Below are 22,904 nucleotides of genomic sequence, written 5' to 3'. Positions count from 1 at the left end.
ATAAAATAAAAACTGTTGTAACTTCTTATAAAATTTGAACTGGAGTTTAATTAACTCCACAATTTTAATTAATTCCATGCAAATCTGTTTTACCAGGGTGTCTCCATGGCTCCTCCAGTAGAGTGGAGACACCCTAAGGCCTTGTTCACATCTTTGCTTGTGTGCGAGCCCTGTTTGCTCGGGCACAGCAGCCCATTCATTTGAGTGGGTTGCAATGCCTCATTTCCCACAGAAAAATGTGCTTGCACTATTTTCAAAACATGGCCCGCAGGGAAATCGCATGGTTATTTTGACCAATGCGATTTCCCTGTGGTTCCTGCACCCACAAACGCGGTGTATTTTATATGCGTGGGGATACCATTCAGAATGAATGGCAAGCCTGCACGTTTTCTGACAGCAGCGAATTTTCACTGCGGGTGGTTGCAGGTGTGGGAATCGCTGCAATTGCTGCACCTGCAGCCACCCGCATAGATGTACACAACTTTCTACAGCTGATTCCTACCTGCTGAACAAAATTTTCCGAAGAGGCAAGCTCCCAAATTGTTCCCATAATGGAACAGAACCAACGATTTTCCCTTAATGTGTACCATTTTTGTATAACTTTTGTATGAAAAAAAAACAGAAATGAAAGACTGTGCATGATCAGAAACAATAAACAACAAAAATGCCTTTGTCGTACGAGAATTTTCATCAGTTTCGATTTGCTGTGAAACAACAAGGAGAATCGGACGAGAATCGGACGATCGTTCGCCCTATTTTCTTATAGTGTGTACCCCACATTAGACAGGAAGTGTGTTACTAGCCAGATCACTAGGTAAGAATAAAGGGGGAAAATGTGATTATGTTTTAATATGCAATATATACATTTTTAGGGTATAATACTGCTTTTTACAGCCTTCTTTTATTCTCTTGGTCCTTGGCCCATGAACTCTATTATGGCATAAACAGCCCTGTGTGTGGATGCGCCTTAGGGTAAATACCCAGTATGTAAGAAGCACGTGACTCTCTGTGCATGCAATACTTAGGTAACTTAGCATGATTCAAATTGGCACAGGTAGCAGATGCCCAGATCAGCTGCCAACATTTCTATTACAAAATACGTTTTAGTGGGTCATCAGCTGACTCACCCATGTGACGGCACTTGGCCAATCAATGATTACATTTCAGCAGTTTCATGTCAGCTCTCCAGCTACAATCACTCTGAATTCACCTTTATGGCACGCAGCAACTAAAAAAAAAAACTAAAAAAATAACTCCCACCTGGCAAAGCTTATAAGGTCACCAACAGTCTGTTTGTAGCCATAAAATGACAATTTCTCAACAGGCTGCAATTGCCAGATGATGAAAAATGTCAATTGTGGTTACTACAAAGAAATCCTCAACAGGCTGGTGGTATGTTTACGTTCAGCCGATGACCCACTAAAATTTATTTCATAATAGAAATGTTGGCAACTGATCTGGGCATCTGCTACCTGTGCCAATTTGAATCATGCTACGTTACCTAAGTATTGCATGCACAAAGAAGTCATTATGCAATTTCTAACCCACTCCAAAAAAAAAATCCAAAAAATGGTCTGTTTCAGATGAGCTGTCAGGTGGGGGGTAGCAGAAAAGAGGGGGGGCTGAGAAACCTACCCAAGCTGTACAAATATCAGCCGGACTAGGCTGTACACATGCCTCACCCATGGCATTTTTGCAGAGTTTTGATAGGTGATTAAGACAAAGTAGTGCAGAAAAGGTTTAATCAGGTGGTTAGGAGGCTATAGAATGCTTCCTACCGCCTGTCAAATGCCCTCTGAGAAATGATCTGCATGTGAATCGCTCTTCAGAGGGCACTACACTCCATCACAAATGTAAAAGAGCACTTACACTGACTTTTTATCAGCAACTTGAATTGTAAATGGCACCCACCTTTATAGTTAATCTTCTAGTCTATAGTCACTCTTGGTTTCAATAGCATCTTGCTGATTCAGTATGTGTCTGATTGAACTTGATCTACAGACCTCATGTACACTGGGCATTTAGTTCCTGTGCGTCAAAGCCTGGCATTTTCAGGCTCCTGAGTGGAGAAGGTGCAGTCAATATAAGGCTAATATGCATGGCAGCTGGATTCTATACTTGTGTTCAACCACTTGTCTACCAAAGTATGTTTATAAAGACAAGTGGTTAAATCAAGCTCACAGATGCTGCTGCTGTGTATTGATATAGGCTTTAGGAGGTGGCAAAAGGGTTTCTCGATAAAAATTATCGGATGGCTCTAGAACCTCTTTATGGGGTTGTCAAAGGAGTGCACCCCTCTTGTCCCCATCCCCAGCTGGTAGCTTTCCTAGTGAGTACAAGAGAAACTCCGGGATCTCTGTTCCCCAATCTCTCCTGCAACTAATGACCCCGGGAAGTGATGTGTATTACATCACTTCTGGGGTCACAGCTGCAATTCCTCGGCTCGTGTAGCGATCTGTGTTTGAAAAGTTGGACTGGAGGGTTAGGGTGCTGCCCCAACAGGGCATAGAATTTAAATATATTTATTGTTTTCCTAGCCATTTTTCTATGGACGTTTATATTTAGTTCACATGCTGCCATCTAGTGACCTTTTGTAGTAATGCACTTGTGTTCTCAAGCTTATTTTTTCCATTATGTTATGACATACTTCCTTTGTCTTAATGCTCCACTGTTCTTCCTGTGTTTTGTACTTCCTGTGTCATCAATTAAGTAACAAGCATCATGTAGCAGAGCACATGTATTCTACATTGCAAGCTACAGACAATATCATCTTTTGGCCGCACAATACCATAACCTGTTATCTGTTTGTATTCTGTCATCTGCTGTAATCTGATGATCATTATAAAGCATCTGTGGATGGAATTCGGTATTGGTGAGTTCAAGCTATCTGATGACGATTGTCCTCAGTGATTATATCTGCTTATACAGGCCAAGCATAGAGGTCTCACAAGGGATAGATCGCTTCACAACAATCAGAGTCAGAATAGACCCATAAAGAGTATCTGTCACTGCCCATGCTATCACAAAGTAAAAAAAAAAAGAATTGTATGAAATAAATAAAAATAATAATAAAAAAAAATGTAAAGCACCCCAATCATCTCTGCTCACACCTCATATAAACAGCACAGCATCGGGTGAGCACTTGTATGTAAACTTAAATTGCGCCACACATACAAAGTATCTTCATGAACATTGGAGTGACGGCAATAATTCTAGGTCCATAGTTCATGGTTAACTAAACTCATAAACTGTAAGGGTTTTACTCCCTTCATGACCAGGTCATTTTTTGCTATTTAGCACTGTGCTATTTTAACTGGTAAATGCACGGTCATGCAACACTGTATGCAAATTATATTTATAACATTTTTTGTGTTTATGTTATAGAGTCTACAAACTATGACATTTGAATTATTTTATTTTTTATACTAGTAATAGCAGTGATCAGCGACTTATAGTGGGACTGTGATAGTGTGGCGACCAATCTGACACTAACAGACACTGGGTGGGAACTGACTAACTAATGCTGACATCACCAGTGACACTAATAAAGTGATAATAATATACACTGTCACTGCACTAATGACACTGCCAAAGCCACAGCTTGGGGTAATCAAGGGGTTAAAGTCACAATAAAGGCTAATTTTAGTCAAAAAAACAGAGCAGCCCCGATTCTCCTATTTTCAGGACCCTTGCCTCGCTCATGCTCCTGGCACCCCCTCTTCAGCCAGTGCCCTCTATAGCGTAGTGCATGCTCTGGGGGCACTGGTGTGTGCTCACTGCTGAGCCACGCTCTATGCACCCATGAGACACATACAGCCGTGGTTCGGGCCTGCCTTATTGGCTCACGGGCTGTGATTGACAGTTGCAGGAGCCAATGGCTCCCTCTGTTGCCTCAGCCAATGAGGAATCAGGGAACGGGAGACAATGCAATGAGACATTGCTGGATTGAGAGAGAGTTCGGGTAAGAGAATGTGTGAAAGTGAACATCGCTGCACCTGTAGAAGCCACCCGTCCGCAGTACAATGCGGGCGGGTGGTCCTAAAGTGGTTAAAGTGTCATCTATAGAGAATTTTGGGTACCAACATTTTTTGCAATTCCATAGGTGTACACAATTTTAAGACTTGACATGTTTGGTAACTATTTACTTAATGCTACCCCATCTTTTTTATATTTTACCAAAAAATCAGGTATTATATTGTGTGGGTCTGTACTAAAATTATTATTATTTTTTTTTAAATATGCATTTGATAAATAACTTTGCAAATATTGTGTGTCATAAAAAAAATCTACCATCATTTTATTCTCGGGGGCCTCTGCTCTCAGAAATTATATACTTTTTTGGAGGGTTATGCTCGTTTCTATCAAAAAATGCTGATGGCAACATGTATGCAAAAAATTAGAAAAAAAATTACCCCAGTAGGCAAGAGGAGTTCTGTCCACTTTTTAAAGTTTGCTCTCCTGCGTTCGTGATCACATCTAAATGACTCATTGGATTTTTTATTTTTTTTCCTAAACTTGTTTACCTTATACAGCAAAGGAGTATAAGAGGCGCAAATGTAACACCCACTCAGCGCCAGTTCAGTTCTCAAACATATCAGCAGTAGGAGAAATGCAATATCTATAAAAAAATATGACACAATATTTAAAAAGAATCAAAACAGCAGCTGTTTAAAAAAATCATATAAAATACTAACTTTTGGATTGTTTACCTTATATGTCAAGCAGAACCTTCCTCTCCCAGTCTACCTCGCTGCAGTGAGGAACATAATTTCTGCTTGCCCATTGGCTCCTGGGATATGAGTGTCATCAATCCCAGAAGTCAATAGGCATCCTCCGCTTGTAGCATCATGGTATTTCCAAACCGTAAATGACGCAATGCCAGGCAACCTGCAACACAATGAGTGCGCCTCCCTTTGTACGATATGCGCAAGATCAGGAGGTGCATGCTGGGTAACCAGCAGCACCGTATCCCGGCAAGAGCAAAGAGTGTGCTTCAGTTGCCCACACTGAAGATAGGAGTGGTCTCGCTGAGGAGAGCACAGTGAGTTTTTAAAATAGAAAAGGAATTAAAAAACCTACATTTATTACTAATTTGATAATGTATTGAATTAGTTGTGACCATTGTGGGGGTGTTTTTTTTTGTAAAAAAACTAGCTGTAACTCACATCGGCACAATTTGACACGCGATTTACCATGTCAAACTGCATGCCAAATCGCAGCCTATTGCCGGCAATGGCACTGTCCCAATTGGTGCGATGCTAACTTTGCGACACCACACCTATCTGCAAAAGCAGTTCCTGCACTACTTTTGACAACTTCGGGGCAATTTCAATAGACGTCTGTGCATGGACCCCCCACAGATGTCTTTCAAATCGCCCCCCGAACTCGCACTGAAGTGCGGGTTTAAAATTGTGCGAGTTCAGCAGAACTTGCATGATTTCAAACCCACATTCAGTGTGAACGTACCCTTAAGGCTGTATGGGTCCAGACACATATACCTGGAATGGAGGTCTGGATGCTGCACATGTGCCTCCTGAGTGCATGAAAATGCCAGGATTTGGCGCACCTGGGCAAAACTCCCCGTGTGTATGTAGTCTAACCATGAATAAATTACATGTCTGAAATGTAGGTAAGGTGGCTGGTTGGTAGAACTGTAATAATGAAAACATGTTTACTCTATCATTAGGAAAGCAGTCATTTTTTATGTAATGAAATAATGCAGTGACTCTCTCCAGCGTGCTTTTCAGTATTACAACAACATGTTTGTTTTGTAAGCCATGACCACGTGACTGTAACTTGGCCACTTCATCTTTGATACTGGCAGCCTTGCAGAACAATTTGTCTTAAACTTCTGGTATCGCCAACTAGAGGACTCTATGCTTCAAAAAATTGCCTTTAGGCTAACAAGCCTATCCTTCTCTTTAGTCTATTGCTAAAATGTTTTACGGTAATATTACACAATGCGACAACACATTTTTTTCCCCTTAACAAACATGGCTGCCCGCTCCCACCCTCACATTCAGTTCACTGCCATTGGGCGGACTACTGCCGCGCTAGGGGGCGGGACCGCCCTGTAATATAAGGGGAAGGCAAAGAACCGCTGAGTCAGACTGCTCCTTCGCTATAAAGATAATTGGGTTGGCGCTTCAACAGTGATTGAACGGAACCCGCCATTGGACGCCATGAACTCCCAGGTTCGCCAGAATTTCCACCAGGACTGCGAGGCCGCCCTCAACAGACAGGTCAACCTGGAGCTGTACGCCTCCTACGTGTACCTCTCTATGGTTAGTATTGTGTGCCAGGGGCGCGTCATGGCTGACTTCTCCCAGGAGGGGGCGTTCTGAGACTTGTAGTTCCACAGCAGCTGTAGTGCAGCCCTTGGGGGAGGGGGGATGCTGTGTGCAGTGATCAGTGACAGCAGCCTCGTGGGGTATGTAGGAGGCCTCCTGTCACATGGCACGAGTCAATTATTTACACTGCATGGCGGGTGGGGCTATTAAAGTGGTTGTGTAGAGGACATGATGTTTAATGCATTCCCTGTAGTCCAGGCGGTTGAATGTCCCCCCTCCCTTTACCTGAATCCTAGTCCAGCACTGTGTGTATCTGCAGCAGAGCTCTCTCTGCATGGAGCTTGGCTCCAGCTGTTGCCAATCAAATCCTTTTGAGGGGACAGATCTGTCTATAGATGCATGCAGCCCAGCTTGGGAGAGCGCCCCCTTTATAGGAAGTGGATTTATATGGTGGCACATAGGATGGGGGGGGGGGGGAGCCCAGATAAGGAGGATCATGCCTGCTGTGTGCAATACTGTAGTATGTTAAAGTGACACTGGCTTTAAGGCTGAATTTTTGGGTGTAACCCCCCCTTGTTGTGGGGCTTGCCTGCAAGGATTAAAGTGGATGTTTGGGTTAACGTTACCCACCTTCCAAATGAACCCCCCCCCACCCTACACTATAGCATAATCAAAATGTTTTTTTGCCTAATTTTTGCTATGTTGTCATTTGACTGCAAAGCACTCTTGGTGGACAGACTACCATAAAGCACTGATGTCCTGTATTGATTCCTACTGGCCAAGGTCCTGGGGGGGTGGAGGGGGGGGGGTGATCTCTCCCATCAGCTGCACAGCACACAGATGGCGCTCTGCAGTCATGTGTCCACATAGAAAAATGAGGTAAGAATGGTGTTTCACATGTGTTTTTATGCTAAATTGTATGCAGTGGGGAGGCTGCATTTAATGTAGTGTCTTATAGCCTGACCTTCCACTTAACCCCTTCCTTCTGGCCATTTATGGGTTCTAGATGTGACTGGGCATTGGGATCATGTAACCACTGGCTGTCACATTATCAGATATCTCCCAATTGCTAGTATGCACCTGAAGCTTTCTGGTAACTGCTGGCTGGTGTGCTTGGGCGTGCAAGCATTGTGTAAGCATTGTGGTTTACACAGGGTTGCAGACGCAGTTGTGTGGCCAATGTGAAGAGGTTAAAGGCAAAGCTTGGGGGTAAAAAAAGACATGCTCCTCTCTATTCTGCAGCATTTGTGATGCAGCTGCCCCTAAGACTGAAAATTGTATTGACTGCTGATCGCTCAGTTGGTCTGTGAGAGTTGGCAACTGGCGGTCACTGCTTTCAGCTTTGTATCTTTTCAGTGCTCAGAGTGCCAAGCAGGAGAGTGGGGGTGAGTGCAGCTGGCTCGGGATCTTGGTGGTGCCGCCTGTCAATCAGGCTGCCAGGTGGATCCTTTCCGAGCCTGTGGTGGGTCTGCTCCTTCAGTTGATATTGGGCAATCAGCTGAATCTGTCACAGTAAAGGTACACCCCTGTGACCCACAAGAGAAATGTGGCCCAAAAAGGTTTGACTTTACTACTCTAAAGCTCAGGGGTAAAGCTGTAATTGCCATGCTCCTTGCTCTCCTGGCAATCTGATCAAGGTTGTGGGTGGGCCGTCAGCATTTTTGCATACAATTTGGGACTTGGTCCTGCATTGTACTTGAAAGGGCCTTTTGAAATCAGCCGCACAGGTTGTAGGTCACCTTCTGGAATAAAAGAAACCTTACAGCTCATGTTCTACCCCATACCTGAGCTCTAAGTGACAAAGACCCTTGCAATGGGGCTGCTCTTGCCTATGGAGAACCTAAAGTACCTATAGTTGCCTGAATCCATGCCCTGCAATCCTTCTCCCAGCTGTCCCCTGATGCTGTCAGTTGCTCTGATCTTGTATAATGGAGCATAGGAGGTCCTGCATTGTAAGTGAGGGCGCACCCACATCGTGGGAGCATCTGAGGGGTAGAGGGCACCAGCCTCCTTGGAATAATGAGCCTTGAGTGCTAGGGAAGCACCACTGCAAGACTTGTTTCCTAAAATTTGGTGCTTTTTTTTTTTTTTTTTTCATACTTCTATGTAGCGTTGTTGGTTACCAACTTGCCTGGCCCTTAGGATGACCACAGCTGTCATTTTATTGTGAAATCCTCTTTGGATTCCTCATCTAATTGTATGATCCTTGCATTCCTCAAGAATGTTGTAAGATGGCCTTCAACAATCCTTATTTTAGATTCAGTCAGGTAGGACAAGAGATTGTAATCTCTTTGCTAGCTTTACAATCCAGGTGGAATTTCTACAGCTAGTTCTATGCTAACCAGCTTCTAAAGCCTCCTGTGCGCTAGTAGTAGTTTCTTCAACCCAGCAGGGCTGAACGAAAAACAGACAGCTCAGAGGTGTTGGTACAGCAACTTCCCCCTACTATGCTATTGTGATCTGACAAAGGGATGCCCCCCACCAGAACTCTCTGCTCAGCCAATGGCTGAGAGCACTGATTGGGTAGTGATTGGTCAACCCTTTTTTTGGTTATGTCCCATCTACAGAAGCTGGCTTCTTAAGGGCCAAATGTCAGCTGGTTTCTTTTGCATCAGCCAATGCCACCTGACATTTGGCCCACGTGTACTAGGATTTTGTCAGAGGGTTAGTAGTACTGTATCTGAGTGGGCAAGCATGTCGGTGTGTTCTTTAGATCAGTATTTCTCAGCTCCAGTCCTCGAGGTGCCCCAACAGGTCTGGTTTTTGGGAGTTCCCTCAGATGAAATGGCTGTGGCAATTACTGGGGGGGGGGGGGTTGCCTTGAGGACTGGAGTTGAGAAGCACTGCTTTAGATACCTGGTTATTCAATAAAGTAAACTTCCCATGATTCACATCAGGCCAATTTGACATGTTGAATCAGAGCCCATTTTTGGCAACAGCACCGTTCAAAAAAAGTGTAATGCTGACTTTGCAGCATCTCGCAGATTCCCCAAAAAAAATTTTCACTACTTTTTGGTGACTGTCCCTGGGCATCTATGCATGAATCTGCAGAGATGTCTTTCAGTGGAACTTGCATGATTTCAAATCTGTCCTTGGTGTGAAAGGGGGGGGGGGGGGCCTTATTGTCACCAGTTTATTATCTTCCCCTTTGTGCTGAGGTTTGACAGGCTTTTTTATAGATCTGTTCATACCATATGCATTAACACAGGCTCAACATAATAAGAAATTGTTTCCAATGCCCCCACTGCATTAAGCTGGTGCATGCTTGGTGAGAATGCAACATGCTGCATTTGCTGTAGTGCAATGTGCTGCAGCATGTGATAAAGTAGTCTCCTGCTTGGAGGGGAAACGTCAATGCATACCACTAAACGCATGTCATTGCTCACAAGATGCAAACAGTAAGGTTATAGCTTGCCAAGCTGTTTTTTTGGTTTAGTAGACTTTAATTACAGCTTCTAGACAGATGTTGATTTCCAGTGTAACTGTATCCCTATAGAAAATCATGAAATGTCTTTCACATTGATTCTGCCTCTGAGGGGTCTGAATATTTTTGCTATTGAAGCAAATTGTTTACCACTGACATCTCTACACCAATAAGCACTCTCCTCTGGGGAGCATGGTGTGCACATACTGTACATGTGAGTTCATGATCACAGCCAAATGTTGCACCTTGTTCCCAAAGTAAACAAGTCTTATCTCCTAGTCGCATGATGTATTATGAGGCCTGTTTTGATATCTTGGTCAACCAGGCATTTAAGGAACCTGATTAGATGAGGGGTGTTTCATAATTGAATACATCCAGTAGGCTATAAAAAAAATTCTTTGCTTCAAGGAGGCAGTTTGATGAACTTGATATGACTTTCAGCTACTTGTAACTATAGCTTCCATGTTTGCAAACACCTAGAGAAAGTGATGTGTAATGGTGAAGTCAGCATTAGACCTCAGGGTGGCTTACATCAGTGATACAAGGCCCAAGGTGTACAGGGCCTCCGGGACTTGTATATGGCAGACAAATGGCATTGGCTATTGCCCACAAGTGAAGTGCCCTTGTAGGAAAATGTAGACACCCCAGTCTGCCTTCATTTCTAAATTTCTAAAAATGTGGACCTTTTGTTGCTTAAAGATTCTAAGCTGCCCTCCCAAATGGGGAATGAGAATAGGTATCAAGTGTGGCCAAGTCCATTGCTTATTGTCCATCATACACAGGATTAAATACAAAAGCAGCCTGCTTTTGACAAGATTTTGGCATTGAGCGGTTTATAATATCCATTACACTATGCTTACTGCCTCGTGGCAGATTCTGACAAAGACGCTCTGACCTCTAAGAAGGTTTATGTATGTGATGGGTGGGTCCAACTACCACGTGGGATACATGGATGGCAATATCTGCTCATTGCAGAGCCCTCTGGTGGGCATAATGAAGCACCGAATGCTTGCAAACACTGTGAGCAAGTGTATAACAGCATGGTCTTGCTTGAAAGGCTTATATTAGAAATATTTACACAAGTTTGAACTCTTAAATACATGTTGGAATCCTTACTGGCAGATTTAGATATCCCCTGCAATAACTGAGCAGTGTGGGGTGTGTTTTTTTTTTTTTTTTTTTTTTTTTTTTTTTTTTTTTTAATGCCTGGGCATTCAAAAGTCAGACTGGTTTCACGCTAAATATTAATCTCTATACTTGGGCAAATATTTGGTGTAAACATTTGAGTGGTAAAAAGGTTAAGGCTCGGTTCACACAGGGGCGACTTGTCCAGGCGACTTCGCCGCCTGACAAGTCGCCCCCGTTCTGTACTACGGAACCGTTCTAATAGGAGCGACTCGAGTCGCTCCGACTTAGAAAAAAGGTTCCTGTACTACTTTGGCGGCGACTTGCATTGACTTCTATACAGAAGTCGTTTTGCAAGTCGCCGCTGAGGTCGCGGCGCTGCAAGTCGTGCCGCGTCCTGTGTGAACCGAGCCTAACTGTTGGTTTTAGGATGTCAGGCTGAAAGGTCACTAGAATGGAAACGTGAGCAGCTGTCGAGTGCATATTTACATATACTTCAGTTCAGTTAATACTTTGTTTATGTAATGTGTGTGTGTGTGTGTGTGTGTGTACCTGTCAGTGCAGCTTAACTTTTTTTTTTTTTTTTTTATTTATTTTTTTTTTCTTCCTTACATCCAAGGGGATCTGTTTACCTGCACGGGCATTAACAGGTGTTTCTTGCATCACCATGCAGGCAGTCCTATTGTCAATTGGGATGCAGTGGCTGCACGGACAGATGCTGCTCTGCACTAAATGTGCTCTCTAGCTGATCATTTTTGGGAATATTGATATAAAATATTTTTTTGACACCATAATTTTCACTTGTATATAATTCCCTAAAACATGGCTGCTCAACCTGTGCCCCCTCCAACTGTTGCAGAACTACAAGTGCCGTCATGCCTGCCTTTGGGATTCATGCTTGTAACTGTCAGCTGCTTTCAATGTCTCCTGTGGCATGTAGTTCTGCAACTGGTTGAGCACCCATGCCCTAAAACATTACACAACTAAATGGTGCCATTTTCATACAAGATCTGTATGTACAGATATCTGGTGTTGCTAAAGTGACTGCATTGTGACAGCTGACTTCTTTCCTTTGGGGTATTTAAAGGGGTTGTGAAGGCAAGAGGCTTTTTAAAATCTTAATGCATTCTAGGAAATAAAGTACCTGTGTGCATCAGCCCCCTAACACTAACTGGCGGTCCCTCTGTCCAGTGTTTTATTCTTTATTTTTTTCACACGTCTCAGCCATCTGAAATTTGCCTTACTGATTGCCTGAGACACTGCAGTGGTGCTATTGGCTCCGGCTGCTGCTGTCAAAGTCAGTTGGCCAATCGGGAGAGTGGGCTGGATTGGGGGTTCCATGTCTGGACCCAGGGAGCTGTGACTTGGTTCCAGTGCCCCATAGTAAGCTGCTTGCTGTGTGGGCACTGAACAGGAGGGAGTTGAGGGGGATCTGGGCTGCTCTGTGCAAATCCATAGCAACAGAGCATGTCAAGATTTTGTAATTGCTTTAAGACACATTTTACCCAAAGCTGCTTGGGAGCAGAAGTCGTGCATAGTAAAGGCAAACTGTTTTTTTTTTTTTTCTCATGAAAGGTTTCCAGTTCATGTTAGAACATCCCTTGCATTGACTGGTAAGCCTAAATACTGGTCAAAGATCATTAGGGCTGAAACAACTAATCAATTATGAAATTAATCGATTACTATTTTCATAATCACTTAATCGGCCAGTAACATAAGAGGGTTAAAAAAAATGAGCCCTTTATAGTACAAAAATATAATCACTACTGTAAATATTACTTTGACTGTTCTACAGTGAAAAAAATTAACCCCTTCCAGTAGTGATATCTGCTTTTTTGTACTATAAAGGGCTAATTTTAGTCTTTTTAACCCCATTGTTACTACACATCTTGGGCCTGGTTCACATCTGTTGCTTTTTGCAGAAACTCACTACAGTTGATTTACATGGTTTCCTATGGGACATGTTCATAACATATCTGTGCTATTTTATTTTTTGGTTCAATATACTTCAATGGAGAAGCTGCAGAAAAGAATGCAATGTGTTTTTGCAGCAATTTGTTTTTTAATCTGCCCAAAAAAATGCTAATTGCAGTAAAATCATGTGCACAAAAATCAAAACGCACAGCAAAAAGCAGTACAGAAACAGATCAACGGCAAAAACTGCATAGGTGTGTACCAAGCCTTATGCTGGCCCCACGGATCAATTTTCAGATGAGAATATTCAAGTGAAAAATCTTTGTACATTTGGTGAATGAAAGAATTTTGTTTGAAATTTTCCCTTAATAAAACCACATGCACTATCTGAGCTGCTGCAGGACAGATGACAATTGCTCTTTAAAAATTGTGTTTTTTGTTTTATCAAATCCACCCTGACTGAGGCTTAATGTGTCTATGTGCATTGGGCCTTAATAATTCTGCGGGAGAGGGCTGTCTAATGGCCAAGATGGATTTCATCATTTGCTATATTGTGATTGAAGCAGTATAAAGTCTGGGCCCTTTCCTACATCATGGGTTTTTAAAGCGGGAGTCCGCTTTTTTTTTTTAAAATGCCAGCAGCTACAAATACTGCAGCTGCTGACTTTTAAAATGACACTTACCCGCCCAGCGCGCCCGCGATGTCGGCACCCGAAGCCGATCTCTTGATCGTCTCTCGGGTGCTGCTGCCATCTTGGGTATGGGAATGAGGAAGTGGAGCCTTGCGGCTTAATTTCCCGGTTCCCTACTGCGCATGCACGAGTCGCGCTGCGCAATAAGTATGGTCCCCACTGTCTCTGGGATCCGTGTTTCCCTGCAGAAAGGGGCGTACCTTCTGCAGAATCTACGCCGGAAGTGGGTGCAGATACCTGTACTGTACAGGTACCTGCACCCCCCTCCCCCCTGAAAGGTGCCAATTGTGGCGCGGGAGGGGGGGGTTACAATGAGCAGAAGCTCCACTTTAGGGTGGACCTCCGCTTTAAGTTTGGCTAAAGTTTGTCAGCTGATGCCAGTGCAGGCTCTGAAAAGATCCTGACCATATGATCAGGATCCACCTATAACCCTGGACTTGGCCTGCTCAGCCTTTCAGTGAGCTGCTGAGAGCCTTAGTCAGCTGCTCCCTCAGCACAGGGAGCACTGGAGGGGCAAAGCACACAGAGCTGGTAAATGACAGTCACCAGCTCTGTGCAGGCTGAAGACTTGGCTGAGCAATCAGTGTTTGATCACTCAGTTCTCAGTCTTGGAAGCAGCAGGGGACAGCTGCAGCTGGGATCAGTGCTGCTTCCATCAGTGATTATTTTGCAATTCCCACACCTTGAATGTACGTTAATATAGATCAAAGTAATGTTTAGAACTGCACAGCAGGCTGTGCTTGGGTAGCAAAGGTATGGTGGTATTGGGAGAGCCTCCTGTAATTACCAGGCTTTGAAAAAGGGGTGTGCATAACAAGCATGCTTGGTCATCCAAGATTATCAAATTGTACTGTGCGAAGACTTGAGGCTGCCATGTCTGACTTCTGACAATGTTCTACTATGGCCAAATATAAATCCTGAAAGTGCTTGGTTGAAAATGGCATACATACAGAATACTTGGTAACCTTTCTTAATGAGGTATGAGAGGTAGGCTGGTGCCTGACAGTGTGGTCACAGGAATGGATTGGGGTAGGTTTCAGGTCTCCTGGGGTGCCTGTGTGTGCAGGTGTATATTGCTGGTTGTGGCAGCATCTGTTTACACTTTTTTTTTTAGTTTCCCCCCCCTCCCCCCAGAGGGAACACAAATTCAATGGAGCGATCCAACCATCCCCCCCCCCCCCCCCATATTGTCACGTATTCTGACTGCCAATACTGGTCTGCAGCTGCTGACGACAATTTTCCAACTTGCCCATTTGGCAGCTGTAGATTCACTGATTTGCCTATCAAATGGGGACAGATGCACACTGATCCCTGCTGAATTTTGTTAATTATGTGGCCAGTTTTAGATGCATGATTGGTGTAATTATACACTACTACCTCTGGTTGTGTGCTAGACTGACATGCATGACTCATTTGTCCTCTATTTGTCTGTTTCCTCCAGTCTTATTACTTTGATCGTGACGATGTGGCATTGAGGAACTTTGCAAAATATTTTCTGCACCAATCCCATGAAGAACGTGAGCATGCAGAGAAACTTATGAAGATGCAGAACCAACGTGGAGGAAGGATATTTTTGCAGGATGTGAAGGTGAGAAGGCTTTTAAAGTTTGGCAAGTCTTTCAACTGCTCCACTATGCTGTGTTCAACCAGAAACCAATCCATATACCGTATATACTCGAGTATAAGCCGAGATTTTCAGCCTCTTTTTTGAGGCTGAAAGTGCCCCCCTCGGCTTATACTCGAGTCATCGCTGTCTGCCCGCTCGATCAGCGTGTCGAGCAGACAGACAGCGGCCATTCTGATTCAAAAGCCGCGCCTCCGGCTCCCCCTTCGCCTGTGATAGGCGGAACACTGAATTTCCCAGCAGCCTGTGTTCCGCCTATCACGGACTTCGTATCATCCTCGTACTACGGACGAGGATGATACGACGTCTGTGATAGGCGGAACACAGGCTGCTGGGAAATTCAGTGTTCCGCCTATCACAGGCGAAGGCGGCGGCGCAGCTTTTGAATTTTACAATGGCCGCCGACGAACGAAGAGGGCACGGGACGGAGGCAAGGCACAGGACGGCACGGCACGGGACGGGACGGGACGGGACCGGAGGCAAGGCATGGCGGCGAGGCACGGCGGCGAGGCAAGGAGGCTCGGCACGGGACGGAGGCTCGGGACAAAGGCTCAGGACACAGGTAGGCTGGACACACACACACACACACACACACACACACACACACACACACACACACACACACACACACAGGGATGGATGGATGGATGGAGACACACACACACAGGGATGGATGGACGGACACACAGGGATGGACGGACACACAGGGATGGACGGACACACACACAGGGATGGACAGGCATGTCTTACCCTCGGCTTATACACGAGTCAATAAGTTTGCCAGTTTTTTTGGGGGTAAATTGGGGGCCTCGGCTTATATTCGGGTCGGCCTATACTCGAGTATATACGGTATGTAAAGCAAGCAATTAAAGACCTGAACTGTTTGCTGAATTATAGGTAATATCAAAAAAAGTTAACTTCTCAAGTGGTACCCTGCAAATTGACCTTTAACCACTTCAGCCCCAGACTATTATTGTGATTCAGCACTCCGTTGCTTTAACTGACAATTGTGCGGCATGGCTCCCAAACAAAATATTTTATTTTCCCTCCCACAAATAGAGCTTTCTTTTGGTGGTATTGGGTCACCTCTGCAGTTATTTTGCACTATAAACAAAGCGACAATTTTGAAAAGCAATATTTTACTTTTTGCTATATCTGTGCCCCCCCCCCCCCCCCCCCCCCCAAAAAAAATCTGATTTTACCTGTTTAGGCCAATAGGTATTCCTCATATTTTTGGTTAATAAAAAATTATTTTTATTTTTACTAGTAATGGCAGCGATCTGCATGTTTTATCGTGTCTGCAACATGACAGATCAGACACTTGGCGCTATTTTGGGACCATTTTATATACAGCTATCAGTGCGATTAAAAATGCACGGATTACTGTGTAAATGTGACTGGCAGTGAAGGGGTTAACCAGTAGGGGATGCTGCAGGGGTTAAGTGTCCTAGGGAGAGATTCTAACTGGGGGAGGATGGGCTACATGTGACACTGATAGCCGCTTCCCATCACGGGAGCTGTGATCAATTTCCTCTAACTTTTGTCTAAAGTTCCACTTTCTTCAAAACATGGCTTCAGACACACTTCGTTAAAGCTTTCTGAACACCAGTCAGAGCCACTGTCAATAAATAAAATTGTTGGTTTGCAGCCCTGTTTAACCTGCTCTTTGCTTGGTGCTTCCATGGGGCTTTGGAGGGGCTTTAAGCAAGCTTTGCCATAGACTTTGAAGCACCACTAAAGCTACATTGTGTATTTATTTTATTTTACATACACGTGTAAGGTGTAAACAGGACTGCCAGCTAACCATTTTATTTAGTTGGGCTCGGTTCACACAGGGGCGACTTGTCCAGGCGACTTCGCCACCTGACAAGTCGCCCCCGTTCTGTACTACAGAACCGTTCTAATAGGAGCGACTCGAGTCGCTCTGACTTAGAATAAAAATTCCTGTACTACTTTGGTGGCGACTTCGGGCGACTTGCATTGACTTCTATACAGAAGTCGTTTTGCAAGTCGCCGCTGAGGTCGCGGCGCTGCAAGTCGTGCCGCATCCTGTGTGAACCGAGCCTAACCGTGTTCAGAGCTTTAACAGGCTGTTAAAAGCCTTGTTTTGAAGCAAGTGTAAATAAGCCCACACTTGACAATCTAACTTGACTCAAATGAGTTTGCTGTGTAATCAAATGTTGCAGTAAACATTATGCAACAAGTGAGCATATGGCTAAAAATGCTACCTTGTAAGCCTGAATTATGGACTTTAAGTACATGTAGGTGACTGACTAAATGTTGTCTGCAACACTGTAATTAAAGTGCTGTGCAATGTTGCTCAAAATGGGTGGTTTGTCTAGACATTGGCTGTTTGTCATACACCAGTGATAACTAGCAGGCTGGATTTACAGGAGCGTGCCAACTTGTGCTCTTCTGACAATTTTTTTTTTTTTGTTTTGGCTCCAGGAATCTGACATTGCAAATGAAGGGTCATATATGTGCTGCTTTAAGGAAAACTACAAACTGTAAGGCCTCTTGCACACAGCAGCTTGAAAGCTCAGTACAGTGTTTTGTTTTTCCTCCAAAAAAATGCAGCCTATTGTAATGTGCCTCTGCACACAAGTGTAAACAAGAGCTGTGCATTCTAAAGAAATCCGCTTTTTTTGAATAGTAATGTATGCCTCATGCATACAGTATTGCACAAATGGGGGAAGCTGTACACTTCAGGGCTTTTGGTGTCATGTGGTTTGGGAGACCAACAATTGCATTGCTGGAATGATGCTAGCTGCCTGTTCTACTGACTTCTTTTGTAGATTAAGTTGGTTAGGTTATGCTTTATTTTTTAATTTTTTTTTTTTTTTTTTTTATCTCCTTCCTCCTCTCCATCCCCCCCCCCCCCCCCCAAGAGCCTGGTACACATACGTGTGTGTTTTTTCCCATGAGTGCTGTGGGGGACCTGACAAGAGGATCTGGGCTGGTTTGTGCAAAAACTATTGCACAGCAGTTTTTATGTGTAATGCTTAAGGGTTTACAATCAAATTATCCTTTTTACATCAACCTCTATGCTGGAAACTTCAGATTATATGTAGCTATCCCATTGGCAACAAGATAATGTAATGTTTAGGTTCATTTGTCTATGGCATGCAGTGGGTTTTACCTGGAATGTGTATTGTGGGTGCAGTTACAGAGCAGCAGCCAGTATGTGCTGTGAATTCAGTAATTGTCATTTTGGGTGGGTTTGGCCTTTTGGATGTCAAATCTATGTACTGCAGGACTTTCAGGAACAAAGTGCTATGTTTCTGTTCCTATAAAAGATGATTTTTTTTTTCTTTTTTCTTTTTACACATGCTATTACAAGACGTGCTAACTGCTTTCTAGACTTATTACAGCAGATCAAGATGGAAGATGTGTTAGTTGTCACATACTTTAACTTCTACTCATTCAGGTTTTTATAATCTGCAATGAATAAACTGATTAGATGGATGTGGCACTTTACCTGAATCTTTAGGAATTCTTTAGTTTATTATAGATGTAGCTGTTAATTGCAGACACGAGTGGCTTAAACCAATATTTTCTAAAAGGTCTTTATTTCTGAATTGTAGAAGCCAGACCGTGATGAGTGGGGCAGTGGTTTGGAGGCTCTTGAGTGTGCTCTGCAGCTGGAGAAAAGTGTCAACCAGTCCCTTTTGGATGTGCACAAATTGGCTACAGAACGAAACGACCCTCATGTGAGTACTCAAATTCAGTTTGAATGTGTAAATTCCTGACTCGCTGTCATAATTGGCATGTAGCTAAATTTGCAACCATGTTAAAGATGTATAGCCAAAGCTATTTGGCCCTACTTTTTCTAGGGATCACAGGAGTGCAGTTTGTTCTGTGCTTCTGTGACCTGTTTTCAGCTGACTGCAGGCTATTGGCTGCCATCACACAGCCCATCCAGGCTCTGAAAAGATGCCTGGACCAGCCTCAGTGAGTCGCTGTGCCAGCTGTTTCTGATGGTTACCAGCTCTCTCCAGACAGAGCTGAGCAATCATTGGTATTTGCTCACTCAGTTCTGTCTTGGAGCTGGCAGGGGACAGATATTGCATTGATGCTGCGTCCACCTATGAGTATGAATGTTTGGTGTGGATTTTTCCCATGCTTTTAATAAAGGCAAGAAACAAATCTCAATCCACTCCGACAAATTGTAACATTCAGTATTTGCTTTACTTGCCCTTCTGCTTTACTCACTTGACATGGTGAGTTAGAAGGGCTGGGAAGGTTCTTGGTAGGCTTAGGCTTGTAGTAAAAGCTAATCTTCCAAACCGCACTGTCATAGCCAGAAAAGTAGATTGCGTGCCATTACCTTTACCACACAATATACAGATGTTTTAAAATGGCACAGGTACTCTCTGGCAGGTCTGGGCTAGTGTGGAGGCCAGAACTACTGGGGTTTAGTACTAGTCCCAGGAGCTGAAACTGTTTGCTTTCAGGCTTTTGAGTTTGCTACATTGCCCTTGACAGTGCTTGCTACAAACATTTTAAGTAGGAAGTAAGCTCATGGCACTTTAAGGAGAGCTTCAGGGAGTCCACTGTTAAACTTCTCCCTTTCAGTTCTTGTACCCCTTTCACACTGGGGCGCTTTGCAGGTGCTACAGCACTGAAAATGGCACCTGCAAAGCGCCATGAAAGCCACTTCTGTGGTGTGCTGGCAGGCTGCACTCCTCCACTGACATCAATGGGGCAGCATGGCTATACCGCCAGCAAAGCACTGCTGCAGCTTTGTGGGCAGTTTTAACCCTTTTTTGGCCGCTAGTGGGGGTTAAAAGTGCCCCCCACTATCAGCCAAATATGATGGTAAAGTGGCACTTTACCCCCACCCCAGTGTGAAAGTGCCCTTAAGTATCAATGTTTTTTAATAAAACGTGATTGTTTTCTGCCCTGCAGCTTTGTGACTTCTTGGAAACCCATTACTTGGATGAGCAAGTAAAATCCATCAAGGAGCTTGGTGATCATGTGACCAACCTGCGCAAGATGGGAGCCCCACAAAGTGGCATGGCTGAATACCTCTTCGACAAACACACACTAGGGGAGTCCCATGACTGAGCTTTGTCCTGCTTCCTGCCATCTTTATCTGTTCTGTTTGACATCTTTATTTGTTTCTCTGCTATATTTTTGACACTAATAAAACTGTACAAGGTGTCCTGTAGTGGTCATGATGTCTGTATGATTAACTTTAATCTAGAGATGCATACATAAGTGTACACTACATAATGAGTCTGTACATGTAAGGGTTGGGAGGTAAGCTGACTCATGGATTTGATAGACTTTTTGAAGCAAGGGGACATGTCCTTCCATTGACATAGGCCTAAAATGGTTCCAGCCTTAGTTTATATACTTGGATTCTGTATTCGTTTCTTAGGGTTTTTCTGTTTCTTGCAGAAAATGTTTAGGGTATAATGGGGACTAAACTTTCTGTGCTGTAGGATACAACTCAGTTGTGCTTGGCTAAACACAAATTCTGTCAGTCCTGCTTTATTAAATGTATATAAATATCTGCCCTCAGAAAATGGTCAGCCCTGACTGAAGGCGGCTTTTTTTTTTTTCTTTTTTTCTTTTTTTATCTGAAATTGTGTACAATATCAACACTTAGACAGATTCCCCTAGATAGTGTATACAGAAGCTACAACAGAGCCCTTTTTTTTAAAGGACATGACAAGTTATAACAAGATGTAAATCTTGTGTGGATGATTGAACACAGGTTTTTATGGCATTTTGACAAACCTGAATTAACTTCAGCAGATACATTTTTGGGCCATGCTAATTTTTCTTATGGAAGTACGTATGTGGAAGGAATTGTGTACAACTTTGCACATTGTCTAATTTAGACATGCAAGGCTAGTTTTGATTTAATTGGGGACATTACAACTCTACTGGCAGAACAGCTGCGTGGACCATACTTTAACACTTTCAAAGATTAATTGGTGGCTAACTTATTGGTATCTGAGTTTGGTCAAGAAGTCCTTGGATGAATAGTCTGTTTTGCATGCTGCTATGCTAAGACCATTTTTTTTATTAAAGCTAATAAACAAGATATTTGCAAAGACTTCAGTTTCAAGTTTCTTGCCGTGCATCTCCAATCTGACGCATTTTCTTGTGTAAAATGGGAGTAGCTTTTATGTGCTAGGTTACTCAACTATTGGATTATAGCCAGAATGTTATCTAAAACCACCCAATATTTGAGACTGGAATCGTGCAGGAATAATTTTAACCATTTCTACACAGCACAGGCGATCAAGTCATGTGCAAAATAATGGGCATGTCCTAACGTGTCTTTCATAAAGATGCATACAGTCTGTTTTTGGAAGTGGGAAGCTGTTTTGGGCCCCTATAGTCTCTCACTATCTGAAATAAGCATGCAGTAGTGCTGTAAGTATGAAGTCATTGTCTTGGACCATCTTCAGTGGAGGCCAGCATGGCTTTCCTTTTTTGCTGGCATATTTTACTTTTGCTTGCCATGTGTTAATTTAAAACCTCTTAAAGTTGTATTAAACACCAAATGTATTAGCTTTATTATACATAGATGTAGTGGTGCACCAAAATGAATTCTGGACAAACCAAAAAGCCAGGATGTGGTTTGCCAAAACTTTTTTTGGTGGCATGCAGCATGCCATTATTGGCAAAACTTCAATAACACTTTTTAATGAAACCCTGTATGCAGTTCATTTGCCTGCACCAGATTGCATGGTACCATATGATCCGGCTGCTGTTCATGCACTATTTTGGCTGCAGTCCAGTGATATTCAGCGCATTCAAAATGCTGAGTCTTAAATCGCACCAACTGAATCAACATTCCTGGTGTTAACTGGCCCTTGGCCTACTGATAGCCTTTGGTTTATCATGGCTGCTGGTCCATGACACTGGTCAAGTTATCTACCTTCACCAGCCTGCTCTCACTGCCTGTCAGCAAGTCTCAGGGTTGATCTGCTTCTCCCATCCTGGTAAAAATATATTCCTAAAATCCCCTATTAGGCTTAAGCCTATGTGCTATATATATATATATATATATATATATAAAAAATGCAGCTTTAGATCATTTCAGAGTGCCTTTTGGTGACTAACTGCCGCTCTCCTCATCCTCCCAGCTTGCATCAGTGGGGTATTTGCAGCCCTTCCTGCTGTAGTTCTCAGATTGGGGGTCAGTCACATGAGGGGTGCTGAAATAAGATAAAGCTGCATATTTTATAAATCATACACTGGGGCACAACTCAAGCTAGCACAGGGCATTCTAAGAATAAGATGGTGACGTTACATCCACTTTAAGCGATACTGCTCGGGTGGGTTTGAATGAGACTGCTATTGAATAAATGTACATAGCAATATTTGAGATTCCATAAATCACTGCAGGCTAGGTTTCAAAATGAAGGTCAGTTTCCAAATACTGTGGTAACAAGGTTTCATATGGCAAGCCTATTGCCTTGTGAAATATCTGTGCTCAATGGTAGGTTTATTTTAACTGAAACAGAACAAATATCCAGCAACACATTTAAAAGTTATACATTGATTTGAATAGGGAATTACTTATTTATCAGTGAGCAAGATTTCTGGCTCACAGGTGTTTAAGGCAACAAGCTGAGATTAGGAGCACTCCCTTTAAGAGAATGCTCCTAATGTGTTTTTTTTATATATATATATATATATATACATACACCCGTAATAACAGACCTGTCCACAGATTCCAATTGCCATCATGGCTAAGATGCAAAAGCTATCCAAGGATGTCAGGGACAATATTGTAGACCTACACAAGGCTGGAATGGGCTACAAGACTATGGCCAAGCAGCTTTGATAGGGTAGCAACAGTTGGTGGGATT

At 43.3% G+C, this 22,904-nt stretch overlaps 1 protein-coding gene across 1 annotated transcript; it reads left to right on the top strand.

Annotated features, from left to right (window-relative positions):
- Nucleotides 1-6,075: 6,075 nt before the first annotated feature.
- Nucleotides 6,076-21,136, top strand: FTH1 (ferritin heavy chain 1). The gene is made up of 4 exons (XM_077460775.1): nucleotides 6,076-6,284; nucleotides 14,887-15,033; nucleotides 18,654-18,779; nucleotides 19,978-21,136. The coding sequence occupies exons 1-4, from the start codon at nucleotides 6,183-6,185 to the stop codon at nucleotides 20,134-20,136; spliced, it is 534 nt and encodes a 177-aa protein (XP_077316901.1). The 5' UTR covers nucleotides 6,076-6,182; the 3' UTR covers nucleotides 20,137-21,136.
- Nucleotides 21,137-22,904: the final 1,768 nt, after the last annotated feature.

Source organism: Lithobates pipiens, unplaced genomic scaffold (genome assembly GCF_037356315.1).
Source record: "Lithobates pipiens isolate NorthernLeopardFrog02 unplaced genomic scaffold, aLitPip1_a1.2 Scaffold_10, whole genome shotgun sequence".
NCBI classification, from domain to species: Eukaryota; Metazoa; Chordata; class Amphibia; order Anura; family Ranidae; genus Lithobates; species Lithobates pipiens.
The sequence above is the reverse complement of the archived record's forward strand: the minus strand, read 5'-3'. Positions and strand labels throughout refer to the sequence as shown.